Source organism: Sturnus vulgaris, chromosome 4 (assembly GCF_052056855.1).
Source record: "Sturnus vulgaris isolate bStuVul1 chromosome 4, bStuVul1.hap1, whole genome shotgun sequence".
NCBI classification, from domain to species: Eukaryota; Metazoa; Chordata; class Aves; order Passeriformes; family Sturnidae; genus Sturnus; species Sturnus vulgaris.
Window position 1 is genome coordinate 72,822,589 of NC_142246.1, and position 27,768 is coordinate 72,850,356.

Below are 27,768 nucleotides of genomic sequence, written 5' to 3' on the forward strand. Positions count from 1 at the left end.
ATGGTGATTTGGAAAGGCCAAAATCAGACTCAGAGTGGTGAGACAGGTTGATAAACATCTGCCCACACAGCAGGAGACACTGTCTGCCATCCAGCAGCCTTCCCACTGTGAGAGAGGAGAGAGAACATTTTCTGGGCGAGCTGGCTCTTCCCAGTGCATGATGCCAACAGAACAGTTACAGAAATGCTCCCCTTGTCCCTGCCTCGCCCACCATCAGCTTCAACAGGAATAGCTCCATTTCCCTCCATAAAGTGCCACCTCATACCCAAAGGACAAGTTATCCTCTCCATATTACCACATGACCTCACTTAGCATTAGGTCTCACAGCCATACCTTCACATTGTGGAAGCTCCAGCCACCCCTTTGCAATAAAAACTCCACAGGAAGCTCCCCAAGGAAGGGCTCTCTCTTCTGCATGCACCACTCGGCTACCAGTTGTTTTAATCCATTTGAATTTCCCTTAAAATTGTTGCTTTTGTACAACAAAAGAAATTACACACACACACATATATAACTAAAATTATATACACATAATTCAAAACGAAATAAATGTGAAGGTCCCAACCAGCAAAGCAAGACAGTAGGCATTTAAAAGAGTGGGACACACTGTCATGTTCCCCTAAATATAAGATTCCAACCAAGCAACCACCTACATGCCCATGGTAAAACACTTGGACAACAAATGGGATATAAAACACAGCACAAGAGTGGCAATCAGGGCACCTGAAACAAGGGATGTGGTGCCAAACTGAGGCTTGAAAGCTGCAAAGTGTCTCTGTGTGTGTCTCCCTGCTGGAAGCTGTGGATGACCAGCTCTCTGCTGCAGCTGTACCTATATATAGTTGTGCTGAGGGAAAGAGGTGGCTATAGAAATACATCTGGATCTGCAGCCTAAACCCAGTTTGGCCACACAGCTGCATGTTTTAACACTCAAACAATTTTCAATATTTTGGTTTGATTGTAATCATGTTGTTGTGGTTTTTCCTTCAGTGTAAGAGCGTGGCAAAAGGACACGGATCAGAGCTGGAGATTTTCAGACATGCTGGTGGGTAAGAAGGTGATGAGAGTTGGAGGGCAAGGGGTTCACCTTTAATCCTGACAGCCAGTGGCAAAGAGAGAAGGAATAGGCAGAAAAGGAAGACAGTAAAGGAAAAGGAAGAATCAATAAGAATTGTGTGAATCAATAAGTGAAATTAATTCCATCTTGCTTTATTTTTTCAAGATACTGACTGTGTTTTTTCCACAATTCTGCTTTTACATCAAAAATTACTTTGGTGCATACACAGGCCTGAACCAACAGGTCAAGTGCACTTTGTATTTGTACATATGGAAAAGGCTTCCTAGGCTAAACCTTGCAAGAATTTACCTATTGAGGCACCAGATATGATGGGCAAGATCTGAGAGAGCAGCACTATTCCCGAAATACCCGCCAAATTAATACTATACAAAGCAGCAGGTAACAAAAAAGCTACTTTTTGTAACAGAATGTTTCAATATGTAACAAAAAGGAGAAAGAGAAGCACCAGCCAAGGTGGGGAAAAACAAACCAAAACACAGAATAAAATTGCATAAGGCACAGAGGAAAAAAAAATGTATTCTACCATATCTGCCCCGTACATCATTCAGGGGGTAGGAGAAATGGGCTATTCTTCCTGCCCAAAATAAAAGTAACCAGCTTCATCTACGGGATAGCCCAGCTGTCCCCGGCGCTGTTTGTGCCTCCAGCCCAGCCAGCTGGAGCAGCTTTGCCCTCTGCTGGTCCCAGGAGAGCCCTCAGCCCAGCCCAGGCAGGAGCCTCCCTGTCCCATGGACACCTCCTGGGGCTGTCACCCTCGCCCCCAGCCTTCCCACGCCGTCAGAGCAAAGATTAGATAGAGCACAGGACTTGAGGATTGTCAGCTCAGCGAAGGTAGTAACACCACAGAGAGAATGAAAAGTCGGAAAAAAATAGTAAAAAACCCCCAAAACTAAATATGAGGCATCTGAAGTCCCTGCTCCAGCCCAGAATGGTAGAAGGGGTAGTTAAATGGCCTTAATTAAATCACACCACACTGGAAGGCGTTTCCCATCAGACTCCTCACTGCATTCCAAGTGCTTTCTTTCACACGTATCACCAGGATTGCACACTGCAAGGAAACATTTGGAAAAAGCATTCCTGGCAGACAACTGCCTCCAAGGGGTGCACAGGGCCAGGGGAGACAGACCCAAGGTAGCCCCTCTGACCACAGAGACACAACTCACTCCCAAGTGCCAGAGCTGGTTTGTCCTTTCCCTTCACCCCTCTCCCACTTGTTTTGCCCCTTCAGTTTTGTCTGGTTCCACTCAAAATGCCACAAGGCGAGAAAAGCACAGCAGTGTTTGTCCAGCACAAAACCAGTCACCTTGGCAACGGCCAGCGAAGCTTTCCCAGCTTTTCCTGCTTCATTTTCTCCCGGTTTTGCCAGTACTGGTGTGACTTGGGTGACAGCTCTGAGTGCCAAGTATGTCGTCAGCACTGGTCCCAGCAAAGGCAGGGATGAATACAAGAGCTGGCCTGGCTCTGCTGGAAACTAAGGGAAACTTGGTTGCTGCCAAGCCCCCTGGGAACTGGAAACTTCCTTACACCGTCCACAGCAGACCCATCCCTTGTAGGTTAAGACAACTGCATTACTGCCTCACTCAGGCAATCTCAAAGTCACCCAAGCATAGCTGATCTCATTATTTTTCCAGCACTGTGCAGGATTATTCCCATGATTTAATCCTGCCCGGGATCATTAGACATCTTGGTACCGTGAAAAAAGCAATTATGACTCTCACCTATGTTTTCAGGGACCTGGGCAGGCAAATGCCTTTGTCATTTATCAGAAAACAATGTTCTAATGTGACTTAGAGCCTCTCTATAAAAAGATAATTTACTTACCTTGCTGGCTTTCAAGGATGACTTGAAGTATGACTTAAACTAGTGTACAGTGAATATCTTAGGTGGAACCCCCACCAAAAACACAAGTATTAGCTGTGTAAAATAAGCCAGGCAGAACAAGTTTGCTCTAGGTGATGGTAGGATGAGGCCAGTGTAATTAACATTTACCAAAGGTACAAAAATCACGTGTGAAAAGTCTTTTCCACATTGCAGGGACAGGTAAAAGGGACAATGGGGCAGCAGCATCACTGTGCTGAGTGGGGGCCACAGGCTACTGAAAAACAGCAGGTCCAGTAATTCTGGAGTATCAGGCACGTGTTCCACTAAAACCAGTCCTGCTGCTGCCATGCACAGTCTGCAACTCATGGAAGAGAGGTAAAAATATGACTGCTAAAAATAATTTCAGATTCAGCCCCGTGCTGGGTCACAAAGAACAGAATCAATGCTGGGTTCTGCTCCAGGCAGTTGGATGGTAATGTAATGATGTTATTTCAAAACACTCAGTCCGGGGAGACACAAAAAGCAGCAACAACAAAGGAGCACTCCAAGGTTAAGAATTTTACAGTATCATCCTGAATTTCTAAATAAAATGTACTTATTGGGGAAAAAGAAAGGAAAACGTCAGTGTGGGAAGCTCCTAGAGGTGAAACAGAAGTTGCTTTAGGGATTCTTGGGCTGGTAAAACTCAACAGCCGGATGGGGAAAGACAGCAACAGCAATTAATTATCACGTGTACTTAAACAAAAAATACACAAACCATTCTGGCACACTTCAGAATCCAAGCTTCTTTTGTAAAAACATCTAGGCCATCCTCTCCATTCCTGACTTCTGAATTAAGCGGCGAAAATTCTGTTATTAACTCCTTCAGGAAGTATTAAACACCAACTGGACTTCCCTGCTGGAGCAGATTGCTGCACTAGCTTGAGAAAGGAAAAAAAGAAAAGTGATGTTAAAGTGTAAGGAATTAACCTGCATAAATATGGAAAGAAACAGAAGGGTGACTTCTACGTGTTCAAGTTAGGAATTATTAATAAATGAGCAGAACTCCCAAACTCACACTTCTGCAGTTCTATTCCACTCTCCACCAAACATAAAAAGACTGAATCATTTATGATCTAAATTATTTATAACACAGATATATTTTTGACTTAAATGAATTTCAGCAGCAAAATCCCAAGCATTTTTCCCAGTGTAGGCTGTGGGGTTTATTTTTTCCCTTCACATCACAAAGGGAAAAAGAAAAAAAACAAACCCTCCTGTCTTTTAGGCTGGATGCCTGGAAGACATTAATTGATCAGTTCTTTTCCCAGTCGGGTATGAAAACTCCTCTTTGCCATGTCACCCCATGTCTCACCCACCTAGGAAAACAGATGAGTTCAAGATTTGATCAGAATAAATTAAAAATGCTGCAATTCGACTAAACAGGAATACTGCAGGAATGCCTGGCATACAGGTTAGCTCCTGCTTTTCCCCTGCAGCCCTCTGGGAGGAATCCTCCACACACCATTTCCAAGAACCATTAGCAAGCTCTTCCCCTCCAGCCCTGAAAGTTGGTCCCTTATCTTGCACTTTTCCTCTCTGTGTTCTTGCTATCTTCAGTCTGATCACTGCTATTCCCTCTCCATTCAATCGTGCCTCACCAGCCGATTTAGTCAAACACAAGTGTAACCTTGTGAAGAATTCCAATTTCAGGTTTAATTTTCCTTTTTTTTTAGATTTCTGGTCTCCCATGAAATACCTTAAAGCCATTTATACCACCGTCCTAACTTGTGAACACTTATCTTGAACACCTAACTTGAACACTTATCTGCAAGTGAGTAACGAGATGTACCAAACATACTCTTATTTCTTGTTCTGAAGATTCTTCTAAAAAACAAAAAAAGTCTAAATTCAGTTTAGAGTGTATTTATACAGGTAAATTTCCTTCCAGACTCCTCAGTGGTAGATTTCTGGCCAGCCCTACCCACTGACAATAACAGACAATTATTCTCTATTTTGAAACAGCTTGATGGACTAAGAAGAGGCCTAGAGAGGTTTATGAAGCATTTACCACTTTTTATTATTTATAGTCTCATAAAAAGCAAATTGAAGAATTAAAGATACACAACTGAAATTCTCAAGCATTTTATTTTATAACCTAGTGTATAAAACATACAAAAACAAACAAAAAAAAGAAAAAAAAAGAAAAAAAAAAGAAAAAGAAACTCAACAAACTGGAAGTGAACTAAAGGAAGATCTCATAATACACATGTTCCAAAAAGCTTTACCTAAGGGCTCAGAAGCAGTAAACATTCAGCCTATTAAAAATGGGATTCAGAACCAATCTTCACACTTGCAGTCTGCAGAGTTATGGATCCAAGGGCCCGGGTTTAGTTGCTGTAAGCAGCAGTGGTTGTGAGGGCTGGTTTTGGTTGTTTGCTTTGGAATACCTACAGTTCACTTCCACCATCAATCCTGCTTAGTTGTCATCAGTGAATCGAATGTGTTTGCTTGTCTGTTGAGTCTTCTCCAGTCGCATTCTTTCAGCTTTGGCAATCAACTGCAAGCAGAGAAAACGATGTGGAAAATTAGAGGAAAACTAGATTGTTAGGATTTGACCTTACAATCATGGATATATTCCATCCCTCTTCCTCCCAACATGGTTGAAGACACCGAAATTGCCATTTCAAGATCCTAAAATATAGCTTTCATACAGGAAGTTAAAGAACTCTATCATTTTATTAGAATCATTTTCCTGCTGATGTAGGAAAACCAAAGGTAAACCACACAAAAAAGGAAAAAAGTGCTTTATTAATATAGAGGAATTTGAAACAGGAAAAAACTGCACATATCCCCAGCACACCACACACAAAATAAAAACTCCTCATAAACCCACACATGAACAAACACACAGACACACTGAAAACACACACAAAACCCACATGCCACAAAAACCCACATCCCCCAACTCAGGCAAAAACATTCACACCCACCAACTCACATTAGAACACGCAGAGAAACCACAAAACCCCTAAAACTCACACAAGAACATTAAAAAGCCACAAACTCCCCATAACACCACAAGAACGCACACAAAACCACACACACAAACCACAAAACCCACAAATCAACACAAGAATACATGCACAAAGGCTCGTGGAAAAACACCACAAACCCACACACCTCCACACCTTAAAGGCTCTTAAAAACCCCACAGAATGCAACAAATGAACACACTCAAAGGCACATACAGAACCTAGAACTACCCCTCTCCAAGAAAAATCCCCCAGCCTTCCTAAAAATAACAGAAAAAACTCCAACCCACTAGGAAACATCAAAACCAACCCCTGAAAAACATGCAACCTGCCAAAAAAATACCCAAACAAAATAATTACCAAAACTCTCCTGAACCCCAGTACATGAAGACAACTAAAACTACCCATAAAACCCCCAAACCTCACAAAGATCAACAGCCAAAGGCATGTACAGAACACACAAAATCCATCACAATATACACAAAACACAGAGGAACCATAAACACAAGAAACCACATAAAAATGCACTCATGTAACCCAAAAATACACACAAAAACACCACTAAAGGAAAAGAAACCCACCCCACAACCCAAAAAACAAAATCACCACTTCCTCAAAAAACAAAACAACAAACAAAACAAAACAAAAGAAACAAAACCAGAAATCCACAGTAACTTCTGTGCTGGGGACTACTCGACCATATTAGTTGGTGTTATGGGGAAGGGTAACTTGCACCTCAGGCAGTCCAGTGTGCCAGATATGAACAATTTCACATACAAATCAAATTATTACTGCTGCATACAACTGAGTCCTGCACACAGCATGGATTGCACACTGTACTGCTGCACCCACTGTGGCAGGCAAGATTTGACACTTTGCTAAGCAGTTTCCAGCAATAAAACTGACCCAAGGATGACTAACTTATTCTCTGGTGGCTAAAAACAAACAGTTTAAAATAGTTCAGCCCTAAGAGGAAGCAGAGTACAGTGGTTTACTCCTTCAGCATATGGGATGGAGAATGACAAACTCGGGAAGGGAAGCTCTAAGGTATGAGGTGCCTGCCCAGTTCATATTGCTGAGTGTTTCTATTCCAGTGCCCCAATATATGCACGAGGCCTCAAGGATTTTCATTTCTAGCTCATCAATACACTAAGATGTAAGCACACCACGCTCCTGAATCCAAACAGGGATCCAGCCATTCCATAGACATCAGGGTCACAGAACCAGGGAAAGGTGTTCTGGAGTGGGAGCTGCCCAGTCTTGCAATTTCACAGCTCCAGAGCCCCAAGCATCACGAGGAGAGTGCCCAGACATGGCCATCGTTCTGCTTTTCCACGGCAAATTATTCCGCCCTTCGCAAACACTCAATTCTCACCCCCTCGACAAATGCCTTTCACTTCTACCACCCCTCCCACCCTCTTAAACTTCCTTCTTCCCGCTGCGGAGGGGCTCCAAGGTGCAAACGAGGTTCAGCAGCGCCTCCCCCCAGGAGATGAGGATCCAAGGGGGAAGCTTGCGGGCACTCACGCCTTGGCTTTGGCAACGGGAGACTCCAACCGGTCTGGAGTTTAAGGCTACAGACTGATGAATTGCTTTAGGTCTGAATAAAGTGGCACTGCCCTAAAAGGCAGTTCTGGCTGGAAGTTTTCCATCAGTATCAGTAAATCACGGAGGTGGTTTTATCAGGCAGTTAAACAGACAAAAGGGAAGATGGATTGGGAGGGGGCGGCAGAGAGGCGAGCAGAGAGGTGACAATTCTACCAGGCCTGGGGGAAAGACACTGGACACCTTTTTCACTCCAAAGGATGGCCAGGCATTTTCTAAGGAACCTTGGGATATCCTGTCTCTTTTGGACATCTGGTTTATTATAGGAACTATGCCAAAGGAAGTAAAATCTCTACCACTTGCTTTGGTTTTGGGCACTGCACCGGCCATCTGCTGCAGTGATCCTTACCCCTGATCCTGAGGAAAGCCGAGTAGGTCTGGACTTGTCAGAAAACATGGAAAAGAAGAATCTCAAACTGCCTAAACTCAAATGCTGTGTGCTGGCTGTGATGGGATGGAGTCCATGCATTTCAACACTGATTCAAAGAAAATAAGATGCCTTCATTTCAAGCATAAAGCAGCTAACAGGCAAAAAGCTCCACTTCAAAATTTTGACAAGGACACACTGATGGCACATTTTACTGAAGATGTTTAATTATGAATTATTATATTACTTTCTTCTACCTTTAAGATCTTCAAAATAAATCACTTGGGAAGCACTAATGGGGAAATATTAATCAACACAAATATTTTTTTTTTATTAGCAGTCTATATTTCAGGAATACAGCCTGTCAAAAAGAAAGGAAGGGGTTAAGACTTACCGGCTGCTGCGAGGCATTCTTGTCTTGATGTTTTGCTTAACAGCGTTAGCATTTAAATAGAATTCCCTGGCTTTGAAGTTCACACCTCCCTATGTGGCAAGGTGATGGGCAGGGGGAAGGAGCAGGGGTTTGCATCCTTGTGCTGCCATTGTTAGGCAGAACCAAGACAGTTTGTATTTGCAAGCCTAGGTGAGGTACATTACTGCCCAATTTACACCAGCTTGGTCAACAAATGCCAGTCCTCAAAGGATGAAGAAGAAAAACTTGAGAGCAAGGGCCCCTACAGTCAAAATTCAAGTCAAAGGTCTCATAGCACTTTTGGTTTAAAAAAGTAAAAGTACATTAAAAAAACTAAACTGGCAGCAATCAGAAAAATGTCCTAAAGCTGTAGTTTCCAAATTCTCTTTCTGCCTATACTAAATAATAACGTCTCGAATCAATGCCATTTTTAGGCTTTCAAGAAAATGAAATTAGACCTTTGGGCAAGTTCTTTATGCACACCTTTGTTTAAAAAAATTCAACTTAATTGTCTGCGGGATCTCTGAAAGAACATTCAGACAAACAGGATAAGACATGCAAACTATGCTTTGTACAAGATAAGGTTTTGACCTGTAGGATGGCTGCTCCTTTAGGTCAATGAAATATTTATTTTCCATTTTATATGGGACAATATTATTTTCCTAGCGTCCAGGAAACAAAGAGTCTCCAAAGTCAACAACAAATAATTAAGGTCAGATGATTGTGAAGTTTTGCAAGCCACAGCAGAAAAAATTCAGGCTAAGGCCAACTCAGAAACCTTATCTGAAGCGTGTTTGAAGCAAACCTGGCAATAAAACGTCTGTGAAATGCTCTGTGGCTCCTCTCTGTCAAGTCAGGGATCTGACTGGCTTAATCAAGGAACCCTTCATGCCTGGAAGGATCTGCTGGGGCTGGAGTAGAGGCTGCAGCCTGCAAGTTCACTGCAACACTCCTCGAAGCTGCAGCCCTACAGGCACAGTGAGGAGGAGACTGCAATTCGCCAGTTTGGAACTGGAAGCTGTACAGCTAAGGATGCTTGCAGCAGCACCCAGATTTGGGTCAGAGTGGTCACTCTGGTGCACGGGCTCCTGACCACACCAGCACTCACCACAGCATGACTAAAACTCTGCTACTTGTGAGGGAAATAAGATTCATTCCCAAGCAAGTTATTTTCTGGATCATACTAGAGATTTAAGAGTGTAGCACTAGACTTGATTTCACTAGAGCACATCAAGACTACTTAACTTATTAATGAGCTCATCCAGACAGGGTTTCAAAGGAAATCCAGATTACAAATTAAGTTCAGGCCTTTAGTCATGGACTTAACTTTCTCCAATCGTCCCTGTAGTGACAAACCTTGCACTTATCAACCGGGGCAGGACAGCCACACTCTCTACTTTGGAGCTGTAAAACCCCGCTGCCGAGTCAGTAGGAAGTGATTTAACAGAATTAAATACACAGAGTATCAAAACACTTGGAGCAATGCAGAAAGTGTCATGTTTTCAACCGTGGCTGTAGAGGAAAAAGCCGTGATTTGCAGGTTACCTTCTCAGTCCCCCGCTTCTTTTCTCGAGGCTGGTTCAGCTTGGCTTGTCTGTCCACCAAAATCTTCTGCCAGTAACGTTGTTCATGGTCACCTTGGGGGCAAATTGACATGGAGGTGAACATGCGTGAAAATACCTGTTAGGAAAATCCAACAAGTACTTCCCCAGTAGTCTTAAATTTCCTATCCACAGAAGCCATATAGAATTGCTCTCTATTTGCAATTGCTCTCAATTTGTCATCAGCAACAGGAGATTGAGTTTTAGCTTAAGTTTCACCACAGCACACACAGGCCCCTTTGATTTACTCATGTACTCAACCTCTGACACATTTTAAACAACTACCAAACAGGAGGGGAAAAAAAAAGGAATTACTGTAAAAACAACTCAGACTATTTTGTTTCATGAAAACCATTGCCTGGGGACTTCATGAGCTGTCAGGAATATTTGAACATGGGCAGCAATACAAAAGCAAAAAATCCTGCAGCTTTTCTCAGCAGCTGCTTTGCAGGGAAGCAGCAGTTTGCCACTGTTTTTCTGGTTTGTGATGTAATTATCACACTGGGAATTCTGTGATATCGTTTTGCACGGTGTCAGGGTTCATCCTCAGCCACAGGGAAGTTTCTGAATGAACTCAGAAGATTCCTGCAAAAGCTAAAATCTAAATAAGATCACAGATGCTCACCATCTTGCCAGATGTCAAGCTGAAGATACTTAAAGTCAAATCCTGAAGAGTAAAATACTACTGGGAAATCGTTAGTCCCTGCTGTAGAGAGCATTAAAGATTTCTCTCCTTTTCATCTCTCACCTTCTGCCACCAAGAAAAACAAAAATCCTTACTGTGAGTCCCTTGTGCATTCCTGGAAAGCTTTTCCATTCTCATTTCAATGAGCCCGTGACAACAAAAAAAAAAATCTTAAGACTATGAATGGAATGTTCCTACAATGTAGTACTTACTCCTAATCTCCTACTACACTCTTATGTAAGGATACAAAACCAGAGACAGACACAGAGCACACAGCTGTAGAACACAAAATTTGAGGTTATTTCTGGATCTCTGAAACACAGAGCACACAGGAGACAAATCTATCTCCAGATGACATTAGCAGCACTCACTGAGTCTCAAACTTCAATTAACTTTGATATGATCATGAAGGTTAATGCTTCCATCCAAGCTTCTCCTGCAGTCCTTAACTGGCATCTACATCCCTGCACCCAGGAGACTGGGTCAGAAATGAGAATTCAGGAAGCAGTGGGGTAAAATATTTAAATACAGATGAGGCGGTTTCATATCGATAATGTTTAACCTGTTGGTTGTTTTTTTCCCCCATATTTACAATTTTTGGTGCATCTCTCAAATATAGAAGTTTTATGAATACATCAAGTTTGATGGACTTCCCCTTTTTTTCTATCCCTCAATCAAAGAGGCTTCTGCACACTTGGCAAACTAATCCAGTCTAATACAAGATTCAACTTTAGAACACCACAGTAATTTCAGACAGAAATAACACACATTAAAATGAAGTTGAAAACTAGAGCCCTTAAGAACCCTTCTTCTTCTGGCCTAAATTATTCAACTTCCTGAAAAATAAAGATCAATTAGTAGCTAAGTGCTAAACCCAGTTTAAGTGTATCCATGCTGTTAGATCCTTGCCATGTCACTTCACACATATGCTCAGTATTTTCAAGAAAGTCTTCCTTTAAACCTCTTTTGCATTATCGGAATGTTCTATTCATAAAGCTGGAAGGTGAATTAAGTTCTATAGAGAAAGTGAAGCAAATCCATCTAAAAAGAACAGAATTAAGTTTGTAATAGCAAACATTGATTTTTCTCTGAATGGTGGCAGAAAACCCCTTTTACTTCTATCAATTTCACAGTAATTGCAAAATAAGAAGAATCTCAGAAAGAAAACCAACTAAACATGCAATCTTTTTCCCCTGAGATATCTAAATATATCCATAAATTCACCAGGAACGATCCTTTTCACAGTAATTAAGGCTCCTCCTGTACTTCCATGAAAAAAGAAGTCTTACCAGTGAGAACTTCGAATTTCCAGTTGTTTTTGATCTGTATTTCTTTGTATGATTTCATGACAGTCTGTGCATCCTCAGGAGTCTTAAAACGGACGTGACATTCGGTGTCTCCCTCCAGCATGTCAACATAAGCCACCTCAGCCAGCACTGCCAGAGCATCCTGTCAGAGCATGAGACAACACACACCATAAATCAGCCTTCAAAAAGAGAACTTAAAAAGAGTCACTTCTGACCATTCCATTTGGAGGTCATTAACATTTTCAAAAAGGTCATGAAGTAGGAGGCAGTAACTGAACTTTGTCATTTAATCGATCAATCTCTTGTCAAAGAGTTTTGAATTAACATTTTTTCCTAAGAAGGTTATAACTGAATTCTGATTTATGAGCCTGCAACATCTACCCATCTATCTTTCATCCTGCCCTCCCATTAACAATTTAAAGCAGTAATTCCTGGAAATGTTATGGTATCATTTTACTAATGGATCATCGCTCATTTATTTCAATGTTCTATCTTGTTTTTTTCAAAAGTAACAACTGTGTACTGTCACATTGATAGATCTCAGCCTAATAGAAAAATATCAAACTTGATTCTACACATTAAATGTTTAAAAGCAAGCTCAGGCATGGCAGATTATTTCAGAAAGGATCACCAGTAAAACAACTCCATCTTTATGAAGTGACCTCTGCCTGAAAATGTTCACTGACAGCTGAAGGGAGAAGTCACAAATGCTCTTGCAGATGAAGTACTTCACTTGTAATTCCTGCTGTTAGGGAAATTAAGAAGGACCACACATTCCTAGTCAATTTTGTTCACAGCAGGCAGCTCAAGTAAGATGCTTCTATTCAGGAATTACACACTGCTTTTAACCCTCCACTACCAAGGGCAGCCTTAAAACAAAACAAAAAATTAAGGTACAGCACTGTTAAGATTTTTTGAGAGCCAACAAAAGATACTTTCCAGCCTTATTCTGTTATCCCAAAGTCATCATTTCATGGAAAAGTAAAACAAACCAAAGAGTTTCCTGGAGCTGGCAAAAGTTAGCAGCTCTGAGGAGCACCTTAAGGGCAAAATAGGAAAGCAGCGAAGTGTAAAATTAAAACATCAAAATAATATTTAAACTACACTGCAAAAACCTTTCCAAGTCGTGTGGCATGCATAATTGCTCCCCTACAACGAGAAATGCAGGTCATTTCTGGAAGTGTGAGGGGAAAAAAGCCCTGGAAGCCTTGCTTAGTGGCAGTTTGCTGCAGCTGACAGCCCAGGAACACAGCAAAGCCAGGTCTGGATCCACTTCTGCCTTCCTCAAAGGGATGCAACTAGTATGGCAGAAAAAAAACCCCAAAAACCAAAACACAAAACAAAACAAACAAAACAAAACAACAACAACAACTAAAAAACAAACAAACAAAAAGGGGAAGGGAGTATCAAAAGAATTGAAGCTTTGTGCTGTTTAAATAGCAAGATTTCCTGTTGCCAACAGGATATCAAGGTGTAACCTAGTGAGGTGTATCCTGCAGTCAAAGATGCCCTTAAAAGTTACAGGCACAACTTCTACCACATTCTCTCTGTGTCTCCAGCACTCAGACTCAGCCTTCAAACACACCAAGAAAGATGAGGCTGATTAGGCTGGAACCCCACAGCAGAGAGATGAGGGTGTTCAGTCAGAGTCTCTCACGTTGCTTAGGTTCATGTACACACCGAGTCTCACACACTCGCAAGCAGTCGGTGACACGAAATGGCCTCTCTAGTTACAAACGTTTGATAAACTGCATCAAAACTCACATTTTAAACCATTCCCTCATTGTCCTGAGTGGGCTGGATATGTGAACCAACCTGAGTTAAAGTTGTTCAAATTCTTTCCAGTTGTTACTCATCCTAAAGTCCAATTTGAGAATGAAAAGGTCCTGGGTAACATTAGTGGAAAATTCAGGATCTGGAAAAAGCTTGTTATTTCCTTTGGAAAACTCTTAATATTTCCATTTCAAAAGGATGCAGCTTAATGCTGGTATTTTCCTTAAAAAGAAATGATGTGTGTAACTTCTGGTTTGTGTCATCACACAAAACTGAAGGTATCTAACCACTTTTTATGTCGAGAAAAATGAGCACTTGCATTAGGAAAAAAGAGACTGAATCAACAAGTTGCATTGTTGTCACTGTCTCTGAAATGGAGTTTTTGTCATTATAAAATTCTTTCTTAAATAAAGAAAATTTGTTTCTGATGCAGATAGGATTTTCCTGCCCCCCAAATTCCCGTTAATGATAAAAACACCATAAACATTTAAAAATTCCCACAGGTATACTTTTATAGCTCTCTTGTCAGGATGACTGGCACAGTAATAAATTCAGAACACTGAAGCAGTCTCCAGCTCCTTTTTTTAAACTGAAAAGCACTAGAGCGTTGCTTATTCTCCTCAATATTTTTCATTATAAACTTGACATTGCTCCAAGCACAGTAAAGGCTTGGTTTTACTTTGAAACATCCTCCTTTAGCCTATCCTGCCATTGAAAAATCTGCAATTACAGATACTAAAGAAGAATTTTTACTGAGCTACTGGCTAAATAGATAAAAAAAAAAAAATCAGTGAGACTGGGTGAAACGGTATTCCATATTCAAACATTTGGGGGGCAGGGTAAGAGGGAAGGGCTAACAGCTACCCTGAGGTTACAAAGGCATTACCTTGATCTGCTTCCTGCCCGGCAGGGGCTCGGTGCTAATGATCTTCACAATTACTCCGCTGACAAACTGAGGCCCCATTGTGTTGGCCTTGGCGGGAGGGGCACCATCTTCACTGGTGGCTGGTCAAGTTAAAAACAGGGGGAGGAAAAAAAAAAAGAGAAGAGAAAAAAAGTTTTTACATTTATTAGGTTGAGAAAATTAAGACATTATGAAAGCACAGAAGTAACAACGTAAACAAGCATTAAATATTGTTACTGCAGATTGAGGATGACTAAAAGAAGGCTCAAAATTGTCCCTAGGTACGAGTCAATTTTAGTAAAAAAAAAAAAAAAACAGCAAGAAAAAGTCTCAGAGAAACTTTTACAATCCATAGGATCCTTCCTATAAAGACATTTTATATTGCATCAATAACAATCCCGCAGTTTTAGTGATTAAAAACATGCAGAGGGACATTGGAACATCCGTGTTGAGGTTAATGAAGAGAAGCACAGAGTATTCAGAGCAAATAAAATAAAGTCTAAACCTGAAAAAAAAATAACAATTTAACTAGGAAGATATAATTTTAAAGTTCCTCTTATGCATAGAGCTGATAAAGCCCAATTTAAAGCTCTTTTTTAAAACCTCTGGTACAGTAAAACCCAAGCTGCAGTACCAAGAAAGCTGAACGTTGATTTACCTCTCTGAGGCTTTATAACTGCAACTACCTAAATATATCTGCAAGCCTAAGAAGTGCTACTGAAATATGCTGAAATCACTTTAGTATTTTCTTTATACAACTTAGTCCAAATCTACCTAAATACAGGGAGCAAGTTACTTTTACTATCTGACATTTGGAGAGAAGTGCAGCATTTTACAAAAAAAACCTTGAGGCAGTGTTTCTGCAAGATTAGGGTCTTGCACCACTTTTGTTTGCATAGAAGAAACATGAAGAAAACAAGACAAAATCCGGGATTACTTTTGTGATTTTCAGATTTCTGCCCACCAGCTTCTGTCTCCATCTCTCCCACGGGCTCAGGTTTGATTTGAGACATGGTTTTCTTTAAGGAGGCCATACTGGCTTTCTGCAGGGCCAAATATTCTTGCTTCAAATCCATCCATTCAGTCCTAAAAGCAGCAACACAGGCACAGGACGTCAGTTGCAAACAATAAACTGATATTTAGAAACTTAATAGTAACTTAACATGTTACAACAGCTTTAGGTGGACTTGGTGAACAGTGCAGACCATTCTGCCACTGGAGATCTCCCTGCACTTCGGTCAAATTCAATTTTGTCCCTAACTCAATTTGTCATGACTTTGCTTCAGAGAGTTTCAACAACATCAACCTATCATTCCAACAGAGAAGCTTTCAAATTTGCTTTAAATATTCAGACAGCATAGAAAAGAGTTTGGTAAACTGTTTTCCACTGGAACTACACAGGCACCAAATTCAGAGTTAATTCAGAGACAGTGAACTCAATTCAGGGAATTAGTTCAGTGAACCCTCTCTTGTGTCACTACATTAAGAATCAGTCATTTTCTAGAAAAAAAAAATCATTGATGGAAAATCAACAACTGGTTAAACTCACCAAAAATCTACCGAGATAAGGACATTCCTCACTATTCAAATGCATTTTGGTTAAAAAATACCCCCCCATGGAAGCAATTTATATATTTACATACATTTAACATGGAGATGTTTCTGCAAACAGCGAGAGCTTTGCTCCACAGCAACACAATGCCCGCAGTGCCACTGTGAGAACGACTCATTGTTACCCTAATCTGTGCTATCAAACAAGCTGATAGAGGATTTTTAAAGAGGAGGATATCTTGTGGTAATGGTTTTAGCTGTTAACAGTGACAACTGTATACTTCAAAAAAGCATCCAGACTCACCCAGGATCATACATTCTCAACCGAGCAAAGGCATTAAAATAACAAAAGAGCCACGTAATGATTCTTGGAGATAAAACGGCAATACCATCCCATAGCAAGGTTTGGTATAAATACAGGCTCAAGGAGGAACTTCGTGACATGATTCGAAGGAAGAGGAGATCGTGGAGAATTTGTCAGGCAAGTATTTGCAATGCTCATACTCTTTAAACATTTTACTCCTTCGCTACAACTGAATAACTTTTAACCAAAACTCTTGTTTGTTGCAGTTCTCTCAGAATGCCGATGGCAGAGGACAAGCGGCGACGACAACCTTTACTTTTTAAATTTTTTTTTCTACGTGGACCCCTTTTACTTTAACATGGAGGTGCTTTCTGTGATAAAGAAAAAGTAAGTGCTTCCATGTTTTAGTAGAGGTGAATCCTGATCGCAATCCTGAAACGCCATCCGGGATTATATCTATTTTTTTTTTGCCTGCACTTCAGTTGAAGATTTTACACCCTGAAGATTTTTAATTCCGGGAAAATGAAGTTAAGGTGTGAGCGGATCTTTTCCGGGAACTAAAGTGGCTAAAGTTCATTTGAATCGATTTTTAATTTTAAAGGTCTCCCTTTGCTTTAACATGGAGGTACCTGCTGCCTAAAAAAGTAAGTGCTTCCATGTTTCAGTGGCGGTGGATCCTACTCGTCGAGGGCTTTACAGGAAATGTTCATCTGTGTTTTTTATTCCTGCACTTTTGTTTTAATTTTTATGTAGTTTCTCCCGTGAAGGACCCCCACAACTTAAATGTGGATGTGCTTGCTTTGGTTCACAATAGTAAGTGCTTCCATGTTTTAGTGGTGGTGAATCCTTTTAACCGCCACACTTTTCTCTGGAAATGTATAAAAGTTTTTTATGTTTGTACATAAAGCACAATTTTGCAGCATAAGGCGGCGAGGACCCCCTCTACTTTAACATGGAGGTACTTGCTGGATGCCTAAAAAGTAAGTGCTTCCATGTTTTAGTTGTGGTGTCTCCTAAAAGCCCAACCAACACTTTTGGATTATTAAGTTGGCAGTCGCAATGAATACTCAAAACTCTGGTATTTCAATCTTCCTGCTACAGGCTAATACTGTTGCTAATATGCAACTCTGTTGTATAAAAATTGGAATTGCACTTTAGCAATGGTGATGGACTGTCAGATATACCAAGACTTCAGGAATAAATGATTTCAAAGGTTTGAAATATGGTGAAGTAAATTTTTTAAGCAATAAAATGTTAATAAAAATAAAATGTTAATAAAAATAAAATGTTAATAAAGTATACAAAACATGTGACTGAAACTCTCCTACAAGTGATTAAGAGCTGCACACTGCAGGAAAACCAACCAAACATTTTGCAAACACTGAAGTGTTACCACAAAGCAGCAATATTTGCAATACTCCTGAAGCATAATTAAACTGCAAACAAAACTAAAAAGGCCCAACATAGAACCAGATTAAAACTACATAAAACCTATGGATTTATTTCATAACTACAGTAGGTGTGAAAACTGGAAAAACTTGGGGAATTTTGTTAGCATTGGGTTATCACTTTATAAAGAGGGTGCCTTTATGAAACCAGCCAGCCATTTCCCACTGTTGAGGGGAAAAAAAATAAAGTAATTCAGTGATATCAGAGAAAACAGGTAGTTTATCACCTACTTAGAGAGTACTCTGAGGGGAATGACTTCTTCACCCATTTTGTGTCTTTCTTTGTGTTTTTTCTTGTGTTTCCTTTTAGATTTGGAAAGGGATGTGTCTTTCTTGTCTTTGTCTTCTTCTGCAGAAACTTCTATATTAAAACAGGTCAAGTGAAAACATAATTAATTCAAACATGAATAGTTTAACGTTATTACAATAAAAACCCACATTTAATATCTCCTGGTTCCTTGTACTAACTAATTCTAGTCCATTTCATTGACTACCCAAGTTTGCTTTGCTTCTCACACTAAATCTCATTGCAATGCAGCTTTTCTTATCTCATGGAACAAACGGATCATTACCTTTTCCCTTTTGTATTTTAATTTATTTATCTAGATTCCCGTGCTGTCGCCATTTGCCCAGGCTGTCTGTTTAACCCTTACTTTACTTCACTCAAGTTCTATTGATATGAACTTTGAACTATTTTGACTTCTGATTAGATTTCCCTACTTTGGTGTTGCAAGTTCTTCCTCATTCCCTGTGTAGCTCCTCTCCTTAGAGCGACTTTTTACCAGGTTTAGTTTTAACTGCTGGGAACACTAATATGCCCAAGCTAATCTAATTCTTCCCCTACATCCAGCCCATCACTCCTCATCTGCAAGGGATATCTGCCATTCCATTGCATTCATGCACAGAAACCATGATAACAGAAAGAGGCAAGAATTTTTACCATTTGAATCTTTTGGAGCTTCTGCTGTTTCTTCTTTAATTGTTTCAATTTCCTCTTTTTCAGTAGTTTTCATAACTTTTGGAGCTGATGTCTCAGCATCTCCTGAGGTGGTTCTTTTCCTCTTTCCTGGCCTGCTTTCCCAGGTTACCTCTGAGCTCTCTGTTCTGTCCCATTTCCTCTTCTCCCTTTTGGAGGGCTGCTTGGGAGTCTCAGTTCCCTCCATCTCAGAACACTCTGATGGAGTCCTGTGTCTTTTAGACTTTGGTACTGGCTCTGTTGTATTGTTAGTGTTTGATTCCTTTGGCTCTGCAGCTGCCTGTGCATTGCTCTCCTTCTTGATTTTGGATTTCTTCTTTTTCTTCTTTTTCTTCTCTTCTGGATTAAAAGCACAATATTTAAAACTGCCCATGGTTCAACACTAGAAAATTTACTTAAGATAAACAATCAAAGCAGCACATATCATGATAAACTGGGTTGTTAATCTATGGAAGAGATACAAGACATGGACACAAAGTTTCTCCTGGGTGCTTTAAGAAGAGAAAAAAACCTGAGTATATAGCACAGTTTGTAAACCATTGGTTTCATCTCATTTTTTTGTTTCCACTTAACAGTTACTGGCATAATAACGAACTGGTGATAACTGTGGGGAACATTAATGTGATTTATCATTAGTCTTAGAAAAAGGATGGGAGGGTGTCTGAACTCTGGGAAACTGTAATACACCACCAGAAATGAGGGCAAATGTTGTAGTGATAAAGTTGCAACATAAATGTGTTAGACTGGTTTGTAAATTAAAGTAGATTTTTCATACTTAAGGCCATGCTGGCCAAATACAGTAACATGAATTGTTTTTATTAAAAGCTTTTAATACACATGAAATTAAACTGTAGCAACCCATCAGGTGAGGATTTTCTCCTCAGAAGTTGAGGTACCAAACTGATCCAAGCAACTTAAAACCACTTCCTTGATTCCAATATCTTACTAACACTTACCTACTACAGTGTTGTCACTTGAATTCAGTGTAGGAACTGGTTTGTTCTTTACTGTTTTGGGAAAAATCCCAGGTTTCCGTGGCGCTTCTTCTGGTGGATTATTCAAAAACTAAAAGAAGGAAATTGAGAAACACATAGCACTACAAAATCAGACTTTCTTTAAACACTCTGCATTCAAGTTAAAACCAGCAATCCTCATCACATTTCAATACATCAATACTTTAAAATCATGCTTCACTACAGAAAAAACAGGTATGACCATGTTTGCCTGATGAAATTTAAACACCATCTATTGTTACACAGAGTTCTCTTTCTGTACAAGATGCCAAATTGCTTTAAAAAAAAAAAAAAGCCATTGTATTTCCAAGTCTTCGGGTTATTAATAGAATTGAATCTTGAAAGAATTGTGGCACTGATTGTAGGTCTGGGAGCAGCAAAGAGGAGCTAACTCCTGTTAAGTGAAGCTTTTAAATGGTGATATTTTCAGAATTTCTCTAAGATTCAGTAGGTGACCTAGTAAAGAGCACACCATTCATATCACAAAGTGACACCAGGAACAATGTCAGCAGCAGAGGCACCAGCACTCACCTCAATGGCTTTCTCTGCTTGTTCTTTAGTTTCAAATTCAACAAAAGCAAAGCCCTTTGGATCCCCAGTACTTCTATAGCGGGGGATACTGACGTAAACTACATTGCCACACTTCCCGAACACTCGCTCAATCCAACTGTGATTGACATTTTTGGGAAGCAGCTCCTAAAGGAGAAAAAAAAAAAAAACAAATTGAAGTTTGAGGTCAAAACGTTGAGCAGCAAAGTATCCAGGTAGTAAAAAGTGACCTGAGAACAGATTTCTGATTATTCATATACCTGTAACAAACACGTGATATATTTAATTTAGATGATTATCTTCTTCACATGACAGATACTAAGACCTCACCCGCAGCTGGATCTTTGCAACACAAAATCTCTTGGTAAATTTAAAACCTTGAAGCAAATACCAGACTGGCTTGTCCCAAATACCCTCTGTAAACCAAAAGCTATTTTTTTAAATTGGTGGTCATGCAGGGAGGTACCACAGAAAATTCCTACAGGCCAGTAAAGAGTCACTACTGATCAAAATTTTACCAGTAGCCAGTATTTTCAAGTTTAGCAGTTAGAGCACAATTCATCACATAAGCAGAAACTTTTAGGCAGCTTCTTGGATGACAAATTTGTCTTGATTTTTACTTCGATAATGTTCTTATAGCAACACATTTTAGCAGCTTGCAGACATCGTGTCTGAGTTCAGCATTTTCCCTCCCCAGTTAAACAGAAATTGTGTCACACCAATTTCTCACTAGACCCAACAGAACACTTGAAAATCCCACTCTCAAATTCATGCCTAAACAACATCAGTGTCAGCACTACTTTATTGTTTTTCACAACAAGTTACTGCACTAAAAGGTTCACCTTGTAGGGAAACACTTATCACATTCAGATTTTCATTTTCCATGAACTTTGCCATCCTCAGAAAAACATTTTGTTATGGTTTGGCTTCAAGTTGAAAAGCCAGTTACTTCAAGTTTTTTTTCCAATTTTAGTTGTATAATAGAGAAGTCTATGGTGAAGCATAGAAAAAAGTCAGATAATTCCAGAGAAATTTAACTGCCCAACACTTAGGACCATTTCTACTCTCCCCATTGCCACAAACCAGCTATTTACAAAACATTTACCCTCACGCTTAAGCTCTGTATAGACAATGTAGCTCATGACTTAGAATAACTTATCCAAAAATGATATAGACAAAGTATTTTAGAGTTGTAAGCAGCCCCTGTAATCATGTAAGGAAAATATTATGTCTGGCACACTGTATTTAAAAAAACAAAGCCAACCACCTTTTCCAGGCTTTTGTTAAGGAAGGAATCAGAGCAATTCAGCTCCTCCTTATCTGGATGGGTTGGCGTTTTGGCCATGATTATTGTGTATCTTTATCAAAGAAAACCCGATCTGGAAAACACTGTCTGGAAAATACTAACTCAGCTGCTAACAGCTACAGGTACATAACAAAAAACGGTACTGGTCATAAAAAGCAAATAGAGACAAAGCAAATTCCAGAGTGGCTTCAAATCTAGCAAATAAAATAGCCCAGGGTTTAAATAAGCAAAAGCTCAACCATCAGATTTCTTTCCAATCTACCACTTCCTTAGCTCCACAATGTAACAGCTTTTTCACTCTGACAGGGCTGAAATACCATGGTGAAATGCAGACTTATCCCATCAGCACAAGCTATTTTCATTTAAATTAAGCAGTCATCCCAGTATCAAGGTAGCCACGGGACAGTGTGCTGTTAGGAGGATAGTTAAAATTTTTCGGGTACAGTCTGCCTTTAAAAGAATGGTGTTTGTGTGTACAAAACCAGAGGCACTCGCAGTAACAGATCTTATAAACAGATAATGCTGTTCAAAGTACCCTGATAAACTTGGGAATGCAACTAGATCCTGTTTGATGAAGCTAATTTACTTGTGAGTAGAAAGCTTTAGCTACATTAACATAATTAGTAAATATTTCTTAATACCACTGGTGCTCATCTAATGGCATTTAAAAAGCCCAGTGAACACATCAATAGCTCAATGCACTGAAATTGCACCTTTTCAGCCTGGGAAGCTGCACTTTGCTCAGCATTTAAAATGATTTAAGCTGGCACAAGAAATCCACGCACCAAACGAAGTCCTTTCTTGCCAGTCACTCTCACCTGTTGCTCACCTGCCTTTGCTTAATTTATGTCTTTTACCTTTGCTGCACAATCAGCAGCAGCCAAGGAAGATCCTGATGCACAAATGGAGTTCCCATAGTTAGGAACAAACAAGCAGGGACACCCACGAGTCCAGCCTTACCACATAGACAGTCCGACTGTCCACGTCCTTCGGGCGCTCGCCCAGAGGTTGGCGTCTCCTGATCCTGGTTCCTTCCAAGTCCAACTGGAAGCAGGGAGAAATAAGCATTTTTCCATGAGATTATTGCTTATTTCAGCAGCCCACCAATATTTTTCCAGCATGAGCAAATACTGAAGGGTCAGATGTTAAATACCTCTACAACAGATGAACTCTTAACTGCCCGAGCGATCAGCTTCCCGTCAGTAGTCAATTTTTTCATTTTGTTGAAAGAAACAAGAAGTGATATATCAACATCTAGGGGGGAAAAAGAAGTAATTATGAAATCAGGTGATGTGTTCTACTCCACTTGTTTTCTTGTGAAACAATCTGCAAGTTCTAAGTGCAGTATTTAACCAGGGGTTCACAGAAAATTTTTACCATCAAAATTCAAGTACACCTAAATTTAATTTTCTTCTGTGCTAACCTCTATCAAAGGAATTTTGTTCTTTTACCTCCCCACTGATAACTGTTGTCTTTGAAAAGAAAGGAACAAACCCCCCCTTTCTGATGTAGTTTTACAGCACAAAAACAATTTGCATTGAAAATATGCCTGTCCTCCAAGTACTCGTGGAGTATTTAACCCAGTGCTGCCAACACAGAGCCCCCTGCTTGCACTTCAGTTTGAACCAGACATACTGCTTCAAACCTTGGCAGAAAATTATGTAGCACTACTATTAATAAAAAGGTAGACATTTCTAGAAAAAAAGTAGGGTAAATTTTACTTATTTATTACTTTATTAATGATTTAAGGGGGGGCTTAGAAAAGTCCAAACAACCACATAAAAATGGTTTGAAGAGACTCACAGTAACCCTATAAGCAAATATACAATTCCTTATTAAACCTATAGAGAGAAAATTAACAAAATACCTATGCTTAACAACACATTCGAGTGACATTTTAATTTCTGCATCTACCTACCCTGCAAACCAAGTCCAGCACCTCTGAGGGCAAAATTACTCTTATTTCATGGCTTGTTCTTACAATTATACAAAATTCGAAAAAGAAAATCAGGTCTCCCAAACAGTAATTTCTACCCTGCAGATGCTTTTATCTTAGGGCTGATAGGACAGGAGAAGAGAAAGCAAATAAAATTTTTTAAAGCTAGTACTAGCTCTGCCTCCTGAGCTGCTGGTGCTGATTTCCAGCATGTAACTCCTGCCTTTCCCAGGAGAAGACAGACACCTCAAAATAACCTGTCACTGTTGCCAGCGACACAGGGAAGAACAAAGTGAAATGAAACATAAGTGTTTGCTGAAATACACTGAAAATAAACTTACACCCATCTCTGGACTTCTCTATTTGTTCTCGAAGAAATCTGTCTTTGTGGAGATTAACATCACCAAACCAGAAATCCACTTGCTTGGCTATATCTGCCAGCACCTGTTTCACTCTTGACCTCTTCTTCTTCTCTCTTTCCTTTTTCTGCTCAGTGCTTTCTTCTTCCATGACTTTGTCTCTCGCTGTTTCAGTCTCCATTCCTGTCATTCTGTCAAATGAGACACAAATATAATCTTAAAAACATAAAAGTCTTATTTCAAGGGGTATATGTTCTTATTTAATCTTCTGCCCTGTTACCAGAAAAGCCAAGTGACTTCCTAAAAAGAGTCGACAACAACTAAAGCTGAAAAAAAGGTAACTTCCCTCCTCATAAACACGTTTTTCTAAGAATTGAGAAAAGACACGTCATTTTTTCTCCACTCCCCCTAACTCACAGTATAAACCATTCCAAAGATCCCATAAAACCCATGAGAACTACACACTTCAGAAACTAACCTTGAATTAACTTTGATCGTGGCACACGTGGTAACAGTAAGCTTTGTTTTTAAAAAATTGTCTTTGTTATGTCACAAATGCAAACCACTCACTCCAGCAGCTACCAAGGCCCTGCCCAAGAACAGTAAGTCAATAAAGTGTCTCTAATGGCAAACCCAGGTCTGTCAGAACAACAGAATAGGCCCCTAGAAAATAACTCGAATCAAGTGACTTACATACAGATTCATCTTGAAAAATAGAAAACAGTTTTAATGCATCAATTCATCTCTTTTGTCCACGTTTCAATTCGCAGTAGCTGAGAACTGTCAGTCCCCACTTCAGTACCTCATTTCACACAAGCAAAACAAAGCAACGCTGCCAGAAGCAGACAGCTTTTGGAAAATTAAATTAACACAAAAATTAAAGTAATTAATGTCGCAATCACCATATGAAAGACTTCTCAGCTCTCTGCCAAGGCAGCAGAGAGGGAAAGGAGAGCACAGCCATCAGAAAGGAAGCCCACCTCGACAACAGGATGGCAAAATGGAAATGGTCCCCAAATTATTGTGCAAATCAGGCTTCCTCAGCCGGAGATCAGTTTCTCCCCCGCTGCGAGCTGAGGACTCAAGATAGTGCAAGGTCAGCAGTTACCTTGGGGAGATAAGCCAGGTAAAACTGCTCAGCAAGTTCCAGCTCCACTCAAGCCCTCCAGCACGTGTTTTATATTAATAACCAGCAGACAATACGCTGCTCAGCACCGAGGTGCTTCACAAACATAAAATGCCATTATCAGTAGCGGCTGAACAGCATTAGGGGAGCACAGCACCGTACTGGAGTGGGCCATGGACAGCACAGCTTTGTTTTCAGAAGCACTTTGAGTCACTCAGCTCTGAGACTTCCTTCCCAGAAGAGAGGTTCTCATTCAGGCTACAAGAAAAGCAGCTGCAAGCTGCATTCCAAGCTTCCCTCTCACTTGGAAGCTTTGAGGAAATTACTTTGTACTTCAAGCTCCTCCAGAGTCAGAACAAATATCGACTATTAATACATATATAAAAATCCAAGTAATTAATTCAGCAATCTCCATATGCCCGGGTGTAAGGCAGCCTGTAGTTTTCATACATCAACTCTCACCCTGCCAGCACTACTCTCATAAACAATTAAAATCAGAGCAAAGCAAAAGCAGGGTCAAAACTGCACACTGATAAAGCAAAGGGTCTCCTCAGGAGAAATAAATCCACAGTGCTTCTGTGTGCCAGAGTGAAACCAGAAAAGGAGGAACAATTAAACAGGGGGAAGGAACTTTAGGAAAGCAAAGATAATGTAAATCAAAATAACACAGCTCCACACTCATCTACTCGGCTTAATAAAAATTTAATAAAACTCAACTGCAAAATAAGGTTTGGAAGAAACAGGGTGGACATATAAAATATATTTTATTCTTCTAAGCACTAATGCAAATGTTTGTTTGCTTGGGGTATTTTAAAAATTAAAATGGGGCAGTAGGGGATGAGGGAGAAAAAAGAATAATTCAAAATGTACTGTGAAACGTTTTTGTGGAGTCAGGGGCAGCCCTAGGCAGAATAAATGCAAGTGTCCACCTGAAACTACTTAAAAAGACACATCCTGAAACAGTCTGACACCAACACAGACACAGGCAGAGCTGTGGGGTGAAGTTCCTGCCCTTCCCTGAAACTTCTCTCTATGCAAAGTGAGGTAACAAAGGACAGGAGTTAATATACGGGGGTCAGCATAAATTTCTTAACCTAAAAACAGAGAAAATTCTGCTCTTCTCCTCCCATTTTACGCAATGAAACCAATGCATTATTTTAATCGTAGTTTTGAGGCATTTGATAGATTCCATGAAACTGGTGTGCCCATAGACAGAAAAGGCTTGGCTTCCACTTGACACTGCTGAGTGTTAAAGCTGTTCCCACCTATGGGGAGATCCCCGTGTGTTAGTTGTGCCCTTCCCTCTGCCACTTCAGGAGGTGCAAAGTGGATTTATTTGTGTTCAACACTGGTCATGGGACTTAGTGACATGGTCTGGCTGGCAAGATGGTGACGGTCAAAGGCTGGACTCGGTCTCAGAGGTCTTTTCCAACACAAGCAATTCTGTGGTTGCAATTAAAATATATGCCAGTACCAGACTCTGACTAGGTGGATTCACCTGTATGACACCAAAAAGGCGGCCCAGCTCTTTCACCCCACAGTACCTTACCTTCAAGAAACACAACCGAATTTTAAGACCTGAGAACTTATTTCTGGTTCTTCGCTGTGGGGGCAACCAGGTGATACAGGAACTGAACAAGCAGCAGAGCTGCTGGAAGGAAACACAAGGAGTAAGCACTTGGAAGCAGAGTCGAGGTGGATACAAAAATTGAGCTTTCTGTGGCCCTGGTAGCTGCTGCTCTAGACCAAAACCACCGAAAGTCTCTGGGAGAACCTCACCTTCTTTACTCTTCAAATGAGGGGCAGACCGCAATGTGAGGTAGATTTTCTAGCCCTGACTTATCCTGAGAAGCCGGACCACCACACACTTACATGGCACAGGTGTTGACCACTGCAGGTGCTGCTGCTGTGGCGATTCACAGATCTCACCGACAGAAGGCTTCAAAAAACAAGCACCAGCTAAGTCTAAGGGGCCCAAATCCCCTCAGCGCGAGTCCATCGGCCTCAACACGAGGCGTCAAGCCAAGACACCGCACACAACAGTCACCTGCGCATCACCTGCGGGCCGAGCCACCTCAGCGCCGCGGGGCAGCAACGAGCCCTCAGGAAGGCGCCACACGCGTCGGGATCAGCGGGCACGGAGAGAGGAGGATGCCGGGGGCGGGCAAAGGACGGGTCGGGGTTACAGTGGGGTTACAGTGGGGTTACAGCGCGAAGCGGGCGAGGAGCCATGACCTGAGGGCACCGACGCGCCCCCCCCGCCCCGGCAGTGAGGGGAGCGCGCGGGGGCGGGAGGGGACGTTGCGCGCGGGCGGCGGGAAAGCCGCTGAGGGGGGACGACAGCGCCCCCTGTCTGCGCCGCCATGGCTGCAACCGGCAAACCCACAGCTCCTCCCCGGCCACTGACCTGCTGCCGCCGCCGCGGCCACACCGGTTCGGCTCCGCCCGGCCCGTCCGCGGCTCCGGTTCTGCCTCCGCCCTCGCCAGTCCCGCCGGGCCGCGCTGCCCGTTCTCCCCGCTTGCCAAGGAAAAAAAAAAAAAAAAGAAAAAGCCCCGCGGCGGCGCCCGCGCGTGCGCGGCGGCGTCGGGGGCGCGCCCGGCTCTGGACGCACGTGACTTCCTCCTGGCCGGGC

At 41.1% G+C, this 27,768-nt stretch overlaps 1 protein-coding gene across 3 annotated transcripts; it reads right to left on the bottom strand.

Annotated features, from left to right (window-relative positions):
• Window positions 1-4,933: 4,933 nt before the first annotated feature.
• On the bottom strand, window positions 4,934-27,728 carry LARP7 (La ribonucleoprotein 7, transcriptional regulator). 3 transcript variants are annotated; one of them, XM_014884955.2, is made up of 13 exons: window positions 27,543-27,728; window positions 23,992-24,200; window positions 22,868-22,968; window positions 22,675-22,758; window positions 20,391-20,555; window positions 19,803-19,911; window positions 18,811-19,185; window positions 18,102-18,231; window positions 15,505-15,653; window positions 14,550-14,668; window positions 11,873-12,032; window positions 9,843-9,934; window positions 4,934-5,438 (listed from the first exon to the last, which is right to left on the bottom strand). In XM_014884955.2, the coding sequence occupies exons 2-13, from the start codon at window positions 24,197-24,199 to the stop codon at window positions 5,358-5,360; spliced, it is 1,773 nt and encodes a 590-aa protein (XP_014740441.2). In that variant the 5' UTR covers window position 24,200; window positions 27,543-27,728; the 3' UTR covers window positions 4,934-5,357. The 3 variants fall into 3 exon arrangements, with proteins under 3 accessions (XP_014740441.2, XP_088020417.1, XP_088020416.1); XM_088164291.1 differs by having other exon boundaries at window positions 18,811-19,182; window positions 27,543-27,726; XM_088164290.1 differs by lacking the exon at window positions 27,543-27,728 and adding an exon at window positions 27,008-27,406.
• Between the last annotated feature and the right edge of the window lie 40 nt (window positions 27,729-27,768).

What these genes read in the sequence shown, in the direction of transcription:
- LARP7 (XM_014884955.2), bottom strand. Translation starts at nt 24,199, where the DNA reads ATGACAGGAATGGAGACTGAAACAGCGAGAGACAAAGTCATGGAAGAA. An exon ending in ACAGTCGGACTGTCTATGTG is followed by an intron (nt 20,556 to 22,674) that starts GTAAGGCTGGAC and finishes TTTCTCCTTTAG; the next exon opens with GAGCTGCTTCCCAAAAATGT. An exon ending in AAGCAGAGAAAGCCATTGAG is followed by an intron (nt 19,912 to 20,390) that starts GTGAGTGCTGGT and finishes TCCTTCTTTTAG; the next exon opens with TTTTTGAATAATCCACCAGA.